Consider the following 9340-nt stretch of genomic DNA (forward strand, 5'->3'; position numbering starts at 1 on the left):
TGAGTGCTGACATTTGCTCTAAAACCAGCAGGCCATTCCCCCTCCATAGGTTGATTCCCCACTCAAGGTGAGTGACGTCCCCATCCAAAGCTCATGCTGCTGGAAGACAGGCCTCCACAAATGCAAAGGATCTAAAACTTTACTTCTATTTTAGGAGACTTGACAGTATGGTTGACAAAGGCACTAGAACATCTACGTCTTGGTCCTTGCTCTTGTTAGTGAGTAGCTGTGGGCAAGTCACAGGACCTCTCTGAACTCAGTGTCCTTCCCTTAATAAAAAGAGCATTAGGGATACGATACAATACAATACAATACAATAAAAGCAATTAGGAGGACACAGGTCTCTTTCAACTCAGCTCCATGATTCTGAATTCTGTGCTTTTCTCTTCTCTCTTTTCCTCTTACCTCTTTTCTCCTCTTATGAACACTCTACACAGAATATCAGATTTTGCTTTAAATTATTCATCAATGATCTTCACCCACTCAGGCCTGGTTTGGATGGACAGATTATCCCTGATATCTCTCAGAACCCTTCCTCCTCTTTGCTCTCCTCTCAACATGCCCTGGATGTGTCTAATTGGGACATTTCCTTGGAGGGTGGGATGGCTGGGGTACTCCATGGCCTACAAGGGACCAGAGCTGTCAAGACAGAAGAAAAACCTATGGGGAAGCAATGAATGTAGAGCCACACCTGCACAGGCCTCACTGTCCCTCACACAGCCCTGAGGTGGGGGTGGAGGACTGACTTTTGACCATGTACAGCTGACTGCTGTGGCTCTACTGTCCACTTTCACCACACACCCTCAGACACAAATACACCCACACACCCACACACACACCCTATACACACTACAAACATACACCCACCCACATATGTGCCCCCAGTCCTGACCTTTCGGCTCCAGTAGCTGTTGCAGACCCGGAGAGCTCTGGAGATGCTTGAGTTCCTATTGATGACCTCTTGGAAATGACAACTGGCATTTCTGAAATGTAAGGAGCAGGGGAGTGATGACTGAGGCTGTGGGGTCCTAAAGTCAGGCATCAGCTCTGGTCTCCAAGGCTATATACAGCCAGGGGCCCAGGTCATTGTAAACCCCCAGAAATGTACCCAAAGCATGTGCATGCCTCCCCTTTCCCCCATCTCTTCCTTTCTCCATCCCTCTCTGTCTATATATATATTACTAAACAGCATGGGGCTCTATTTAGAGTACCTTTCTCTCCCAATTCCCAAAGAAAGAGTTTACATATTATCATGTAATATGTAAACATGGCTATTGTCACACATGTCCAAAAATTGTTCCAGAGTAGGAAAATGTAACCTATGAATTATTTAAACTATAATCAACTGTAAAAAATAAACTGCCATGCTTTGTTCCATATACATTAAATATATATATATTTAGTTTAAAGTTTCCTTTTTATTATTTTGGAATCAAAGTTTTTCTTCAGCTCTCACAAATTTTTTTATAATTCCCTCAGAAGGCTTGCACAACCCAGGTCCTGTGCTTATAGCTAAAAATGCCCCCAATGTGGTGTCAAGACCTAAGGTTTAGACCAGCAGGCTTTGTGACTCACCCTCTGAACCTCAATTAGCCCGTGTTTAATTGGGGAGGTTAATATACACACCAGCTGTAGGAAAACGGATAAAGTGCTTAAAAACCACAATGACGTGTTTTTAAACGATTGTTCATCTTCCCTCTCCAAATTCACTGTTCCCTTGGGGAAATGAGCACACTTCAGACTGATAATCCTGTCCTGAGGGCTCCTGAGAGCAGATTTTTCTGAAATGACACCACCACCCCTTCCAACACAGACATTTATGCTGGGCCCTCACCTCATGTAGACGCCAGGAGGCACCATGGTGGAGAAGAACTGCTCAGAGGCCGCCAAGAACTCTGGGGAGATGCTGGGGTCCAGGAAAGGGCTGTATCCTGGGGAAAGAGGATACTAAAATTTAACCCTTAAACCACCCAGCCTCCCTCCCCATGGCTCCTGTCCCCCTCGAAAAAACTCCTGCCGGCTCTCCCATTCTTCCTCCCCATCCGTTCACCTGCATACTTCGGGGGTGTTGTCTGCAGGAAGCTGGGCAGCCACTCATACAGAGCGATGTTCTGAGGGACAAGAGAAGGCAAAAGGGAGGCAAGCGCTGGAGCAGCCGCCCTGGGAGGGATCCGAGCCCAAGGAAGGCTTCGGTGGGAGATGAGGGTCAGGCAGGGGCAGTCACGAGGGAGGCAACTCAAACAGGACAGGTGCGGAGGCCCGGCCCCCACAAGGAACCTGGGATGGCAGAGGAGGGCGGCTACATAAGAACCACAGCAAAGGCTCGAGGATCACAGCGCTTTGCCTCCTCATCGTCTCCACGTCCACTCGAGACGAGACGCTAGCCCCAGTTCTGGGGAGCAGCGTCCTCCTGGAAAAGGGCGTTTCTGGGGGCTGCCCGTCGGAGGATGGAGGGCCCTGCGCAGCAGGCAGGGGCGGGGCGGGGAGGGGGTGCGGGCTGACCTGGTAGGTGGCGATGACCCTCTTGCGCGCGTGCTGAAACAGCTCCTCGTCCCCCCACCGCGGGTGCTCGCGGGCCAGCCGCTGCGCCCACACGTTGTGGTAGCGGAACCACAGCAGGCCCAGCGCCTGCAGGAAGGGGTCGCGGTTCCCTCGCTCCGCCCCGAAGGCTGCACGCGACGCCGTGGGGCCGCAGGGGAAGAGACGCGCGGCGGTGTGACCACGGGGAGCGCAACCTCGGCGCCCCCCAGCCCGCCCCGCCGCGCGCCCCGGCCGCCGCAGCCCACCCCGCGGCCTCACCATACAGCCCCCGGGGCCCGCGCTGTCCGGTGGCGGGGTCGGGCGGCGTCCACATGAGCAGGGGGCTTTGCGCGTTGCGGGGGAAGGCGGGGTCGGGCCCCGACGCCAGCTGCCCCCCGGAGAAGCTCCGCAGCGCGTCGCTCCAGGAGTGCGAGGAGCCATAGATGGCGCTGCCGTCCAGCCAGCCCGTCACCTCGTTGGTCTGCGGGGGCACCGGGAGGGTGAGCCCAGGGTGAACCGCGGGCGGAGTAGCTGAGACGGGTAAGGGGGCGCCAGGGCCAGCCCAGCGTCGGTAGGGTGAGGGGGGTGGGGAGGGAGTGGGGGGGCGGAGCCTCTCCCGGCCCGGCCCTGCCAGGCCCCGCCCCCGCGACCCCGCCTGCCTCTTCTCACCAGGTCCCGGGGGTTACTGGGGCTCTGTCCGGTCTCGGGGTCCCAGCGGCTCCTCTGGAAGGGTAGGACCACGTCCCCGCGCTGGTCGGGGTCGAACACCGGGTCCCCGGGCGGGATGTGGATGTTGAGGAACTCGGCTGGGCAGCCAGGTGTCTCCACGCTCACCAGGTCGGACAGCACGTGGTAGCCTGTCCGCAATGGGGGCGTGCTAGGGCCAGCTGAGGGCCTGGCACTCTCGTTTCTGTATCAGGTATCCAGCCCTCCCCTACTCCCCTTGAAGCATCAAAAGACTCCTCAGATTTTTGGGGCAAGTCCAAGTCTTGACCTCCTCCACCCTTCCCAATCCTTTGTTACACCTTGGTCCAGACTGTTTTCATTGCCAGTTTGGTCTTCTCCTTGGTAACTGGGAGGTGCCCGGTGAGTGTGCCTAGGCAATTGGGCTGGGAACACCTGCTGCAACATGCAGCTGGGAGCAGCCTGCCCAGAGGGCCTGCCAGTCTCACTGTGAGGCTACATACAGGGAATCAAATGTAGCACCCCCCCCTTCCCACCCCCTGGAGGGCTAGCAGGAGCCAGGCATTCCTGCTGGGTACCAACAACCCACAGACACGGGTCAGGCCACCCATCCTAGCGCCCCATTTTGACATCCACCCCCCCCCCCCAGACCTTTTGCCAAAGGCAAAAGACTGAGACTGCCCTGACACTGTCCTAGGAGCCACAGGGGCAAAGAGTGAGAACAGGGTCCCACCACGAGTCCCTACCAGATTATTTTCATGCTCCTGCCTCCATCTGTACTCCCAACAACAGCTCAACGTGGGGCAAATTTATACCTCCACCAACCAGACTTTCTCCCTCTAGTTTTTCTTCCCCAGAAAAAGAAATACAAGACATAGCTTTCTCCACTTAAGAAAAATCATTTTAGGCCCTAGACATCTTGTGATTTACAACTACTTGCCCAAAGCATATTCTTGACTTATCTTTGCAGGATTTAAACCCCTTGGAGCACTCAGATACCAGAACAATTAAAGGCAGAGAACTGATGTCAACCTTTGCGGCCCTTTTGTTTTTCATCAATTAAGACCTGAACTCTGTCTCCCTGAGATGACTTTTGCCTAAATTCTAGGCTGAATTCCCCACTGTACAAGTGCCTTTGTGAATCTGTATGTACCTTTAGCTTAAAACTTCCCAGTTTTGTTGTTTGGGAAGACATTGCTTTGGGAAATAACCCCTACGTTCTCCTTTACTTTTTCCAAGTAAAACTCTTCCCTTTCCTATTCTTGGCTTGGTTGTGTCTTTTGGCTCAAAACCCACCAAAGGCCAAATTCAGTTTCACATAACGTCACCTCCCCCCTCCATCTCTCACCCCCATCTCTGAGACCCTCCATCACTTCTCTCTCTCATTCCCTGACTCCCCGCTCAGACATAGACGTGTCCAGCTGACCCTACTGGCCTCCCTCCCCCAGAAGTTGAGGCCCTCACCAAAGAAGACTCCCAGCACTGTTCGGTTTCGCAGGGAGGCCTGCCCTGCAGGGCCCCTCATGGCAGTGTTGCTAAGGTCTCTGGGGTTGGGCAGGTGGGGTTCTCTCAAGGGCTGGTACACACCATCTGCATAGCTGGCTGGGACTAGGCGCTGCAGCCGAGAGCCTGCAGTAGGAGAGGTAGAGACAAGGATAAATCCTCACTGGGGCTTGCTTACCTCCTCTCTCCCAGGATTCCCTCCATACCACAGGGAACCCATGAGCCTTTGCTGGTACCTGCCATCCCTTGCCCCTTAGTACCACCCTGACCCTAGGGCTGTCTCCACTTGGCCCTCACCTACCTTTGCTGCCCCATCTGTGCTCCATGAGGTTGTTGTACCACCCATCAAATCGCTGCACCTCCCAGGAAATGGGGTTCTGGGCTCCTGTGTGAGAACAGAGGGAAGGGGCAGCTGGGTAAGTCTGTGCATGGGAGGACAGGCAGGCATGCAGGACATGGGTCTTGGGAGGCTGGCAAGGGGAGCAGCAGAAGTTGGACCCCCAGCACAGTGTAGAAGGTAGGGTGCAGAGGAAAGAACCCAGGACAGAGTGCTATCCAAACTCAAGTTCAGTCTTTAAGCTGCCCCGTGGGGGAAACATGGCAGGGAGCACCTAAGGCAGTATAGTGGGGGGCAGTGTGTGCTGACAACCTCAGAGAGCAAGATGAAGCTGGAGAACAGTGGCAATGTGGAAGGGGATGCAGGAGCTTTCTACTGCTCTCACACCTCGGCTCCCAGAGGGACACTGCAGGACAGAAACCATTCCCAGCCCTAAGATATCATATGGAGCAAGAGCCAGTCACACCCTAAAAGCCAACCACTCTTCCATCCAGGGAAGGAGAAGTCATTCTATGACCAAGCCCTGGGTAGGGGCAATGTGGAGAGGGGCTTGGCCCTCTCCTGCTGAGCAGAGCCCAGGGCAAGGGTGCGGGCCCTGGGGCTGTGGCTCTGGGACCTGTTGCTACTCTGGTCTCTTTCCCAGTTTCTGGGTGGGATCAGGAACTGCCTGGTCATGGGATAACCTTGCCTCTTCTGAGGCAACATGTTCCTCATATAATTCCTCTTATTGACCCTATTGTACTTTCCAAAAACTAGGATCTGGGACGGGGCACTCAGTTGTTGAGGGAAGAGTTCAAACAGTGGGGACAGAGGGAAGGGTCTAGAATTAGAGGTGGACCTAGAGGTCCTTCTGGTCAGTGGATCAGATAACCAGATTCCTTTCCCCAAACTAGGAGGCTACAGGGCTAAGGTCCCTCTCTGCTCACTTCAGAGAACAGAACAGAGAAAGAGAACAAAGAGAAAGAGAAACAGAAGAAAAGGACCCTCATCAGCCATCAAGGGACCCATTCCTCTGACTGTCCTTCCACTCACACCAAGGATAAGATCTCAGAGCTATGCCTCACACTCCTGTGTGCATGTGCATGCCCACGCATGCACACTCAGTCACCAGGAGGTCAGAGAGGCAAAATGACTCAGACCCTGATGTTTGAGCAAAGAATCCAAGTAAGGATCCAGGACTTGGGGCAGGAACTAGGGGAGCCACATACACATGATCTCTAAAATAAGATGAACTGGTAGCAGAACAAGAAGAGGGTCTTTGGGGGAAGGGTGTAAAGGAGAATGCCTCCTGGGAATAAGTGGCAATAGCTGGGTAGAAAAGGAAAATCCAAGGTCAAGGCAAAGAGAGGCCAGGAAGGAATGGGAATGTGAGCAGCTCCTTCATGGGAGAAGCTGCAGGGGTCTACCACCTCCAGTCAGAGTAGATCATTCCACAGATTTTCTGTGCTTCCTTTTCTTGTCCCTTTTCTTATCCTGCCACACCTGATAGGGCTGATAAGGGGCTTGCTCTTTTTAACTTAACTGGTAGCACCTTCAGCCCGCTTCCCTTCTCAGAGACCCAGACTTCACAAAATGGCCTCAGAGTCTAGCAAGAGACTGTCCAAAACTGATGGTAACAAGATGAAATCTAATGGACCACACAGAGGCAATAGTTGTTTGTTGTTGTTTTCATATTGTTTTAAAACACTGGTGACTTTCCTTCAGCTTTGGGTCCAATCTGACCACAAAATCCTTTATTGTCTTATGTGCCTAATCAGTCTTTTCCCATTTGGGATCAGGGGTCCTTACTTTATGAAGAAAGAGAGAAGAGAGAGGAGAGAGAAAGGGCCTCCAGACTGTAAGGAATGAAATAGGAAATGCTGACACAGCAGGGTTCCTCTGTTCCTAGCTACACTTCTCCTCCAATCTATACTCACCCACGGATGTCCATGACCCAATCAGGAGTGTCCATGCCAGAGCCAGGCAGAGGCCCATGACGAAAGTGATAATAGCGCTTAGGTGTTAGGACACCCTAAAATGGAGACCCTAGGAAAAGAGAACAGGGAGAATGGGTCCCAGAAATTCAGGAGAGTCAGGCCAGGGCCTCTGCAGGCCTCTGTGAATCTAAGTGTGAGCTGGGCCAACACCACAGTGGGGAACAAAGAGCAAGAGACTCACTCGCCCCCAAGAGTCTTTCATTCATTCAACAAACACTTGACACGCATCCACTATTTTTTAGGCATTTAGATCTAGGAACTGGAAATTAAGTGATGAACAAAGCAGACAGAAATCTCTGCCTCCTTGGACTTACCTTCTAAGATTAACTGAAAACCTTGTTTTGGCCCAGCTTCCCAGTGTGTGTGTTCCTTGGACAGAGCCTTGCTTGAGGGCCAGGACACTGAGCTGCTGCTACGGTGTGGTTTTACGCAGGTCACTTCTCTGGTCTGGACCTTGGTTTCCTCTTCCAGCTATGGGAATAAACATGCCTGAACTGTCTACCTCCTAGCATGGTTGCCAGAATCAGACATGAGATTGAGGTTGAATTCAAAGCAAGAAAAGTGACAGGTGTTATGTAAATGTGATATAGAGAGAGGGTGGGCTGGAGCTTGGCTCTTCTAGGCAGACTCAAAGAATGCAGCACCAGGTGCTCCTGTGTTTGGTGCCAGCTTTCCTCTCTCTCTCTCCCTCTCTCCAGGCTAACAACTCAATCACCCAGGGACAATAGGGAAATGGAGGCAGCAGGAGATTCAGACTGGGACTCCTGAGTGGCACAGGGAGTGCCTAAGGTGAGTGCAGACCTTCTAAGGCAGCATATAGACACTGGGGGTGGGTTGGGGCTGGGGAACTATCTAATGGAAGAAAGTGAGAGTTCAGAGAAAGCCTTATCTCAGACTAAACTCTCAGGACTCCTGAACATGTTGTCTAGTCAAATAGGAGGAGCCCTGGAGGGTGATCTCATCCCAACTTGCCAACTCCCATGAAACAAATGAAAAACCCTAGGCCCTGTCATAACTCAAAAGCTCAGCATTCCACCCACTCCATCTGAGACTGCCCAGATGGTGGTCTTTGAGAGTTTGTGAAGAGCAGGGCCCTGAATGGTTGAAGCCGTAAGGATGTTGGAGTGGCCACAGTGGTCCTTCCCTGATCTAGGATGCCCTGCCCCTTCACCCCTACCACTTTGTCTTGTCTTTAGGATCCGGGGCCCCAGACACCAATGTACCACTCAACCCATAAAAGCATGCAGTGAGCTTTCAGGCCAGGCTGTGGGGATAACCTGAAGAGGAATGTGGGCATGCTTAACAATCACTCCTTGTGGGTGGGTAGCCCGTGATTTATATAGCAATATTGGTTCAGCAACTTCCTAACAACCTTGAGTGGAAGGCATAACCTTATGACAGAGCAGTGAAGCCCCAGGCAGTGGCAGAACCAGGGAGAGAACACAGGCCTACCTTGTTCTTAACCCACATGGCTACTTTTCCAGTCTGAAGTCCTAGAATGGGGACCCTGGGGTGGGGGAAATAGGAGCCAAGGCCATAGGGATTCCAATCTGGTCCCAAGGGAGGGCTGAAGGGGAAGCCTGGACTCTAAAAGCCCAAAGCTCCCTCCCTGGCGTAATGTGCTGGTGCCGGGGAGAGTTCCAGAGAGATCCCCTAGGCCCAAGCAAATTAGGCCACCCAACATTCAAGGTTCTCTAAGAATCAAAAACTTGGGGTGGGGTGTGTGAGGATAGGCCCGAACGGGTTCCCTTTCAGCCTCAGGCTAATAACGGAGGCGCAGGGGGGCCAGGGCTAGAATTCCCCTTCCCTCCAAAAGCGTAGCGGAGCTGGGGCACACTCCGCTGCAGCCACGCCGGTGGCTCTCCCTCCCTCCCGAGCGTCTGGGCCCGCGGGCCTGAGAAACCCTCCTCGGTCTGACCTGTGGCCGCGGCGTCCCTCGACCCCAAAGTGCGGACTGGCTCGCTCCTGGCTCGCCGCGAGGCCCGCGACGCCCGCTCCCGGCCGGCTCCCTCCGCAGCTCTGCGCGGGGAGGGCGGGCGGGGCCGGGGGTGATGAGGGGCAGGCGCGGCCCAGTTCTAAGGCGGGGCGGGGCGAAGTGGGGCGGGAGGCCAGCCGGCGCGTCCGCGACCCGCAAAGGTGCTCCGAGAGGCCCGAAGCGCGCCAGGTGAGACGGCGCGGGCTCGCGGGGCTCAGGTGGGGGAGCTGTCCCGTCCGTGGCGAGAGCTCGGCTAGTGCGGCTACGGGGACAGAGAAAGGGGCAAGTCTGCTGGGGCTGGGGGGTGGGGAGAAGACCTTGTGGGGGGGGGGGAGGCAGTGGAGG

General features: G+C 54.1%; 1 protein-coding gene across 1 annotated transcript in view; it reads right to left on the reverse strand.

Moving 5' to 3' along the window:
* The window catches only part of DUOX1 (dual oxidase 1), a 34746-nt gene extending 25718 nt beyond the window's left edge, over window positions 1–9028 (reverse strand). The window contains exons 1-11 of the mRNA XM_058737881.1: window positions 8939–9028; window positions 7335–7491; window positions 6961–7069; window positions 5009–5092; window positions 4669–4833; window positions 3190–3377; window positions 2800–3001; window positions 2503–2669; window positions 2051–2111; window positions 1835–1931; window positions 893–983 (exon numbers count right to left, since the gene is read on the reverse strand). Of these exons, the coding sequence (XP_058593864.1) occupies window positions 893–983; window positions 1835–1931; window positions 2051–2111; window positions 2503–2669; window positions 2800–3001; window positions 3190–3377; window positions 4669–4833; window positions 5009–5092; window positions 6961–7018 (1113 nt within the window). The 5' untranslated portion in view covers window positions 7019–7069; window positions 7335–7491; window positions 8939–9028. The remainder of the gene's footprint in view (window positions 1–892; window positions 984–1834; window positions 1932–2050; window positions 2112–2502; window positions 2670–2799; window positions 3002–3189; window positions 3378–4668; window positions 4834–5008; window positions 5093–6960; window positions 7070–7334; window positions 7492–8938) is intronic.
* Window positions 9029–9340: the final 312 nt, after the last annotated feature.

This window comes from Neofelis nebulosa, chromosome 7, assembly GCF_028018385.1.
Source record: "Neofelis nebulosa isolate mNeoNeb1 chromosome 7, mNeoNeb1.pri, whole genome shotgun sequence".
Classification (NCBI taxonomy): domain Eukaryota; kingdom Metazoa; phylum Chordata; class Mammalia; order Carnivora; family Felidae; genus Neofelis; species Neofelis nebulosa.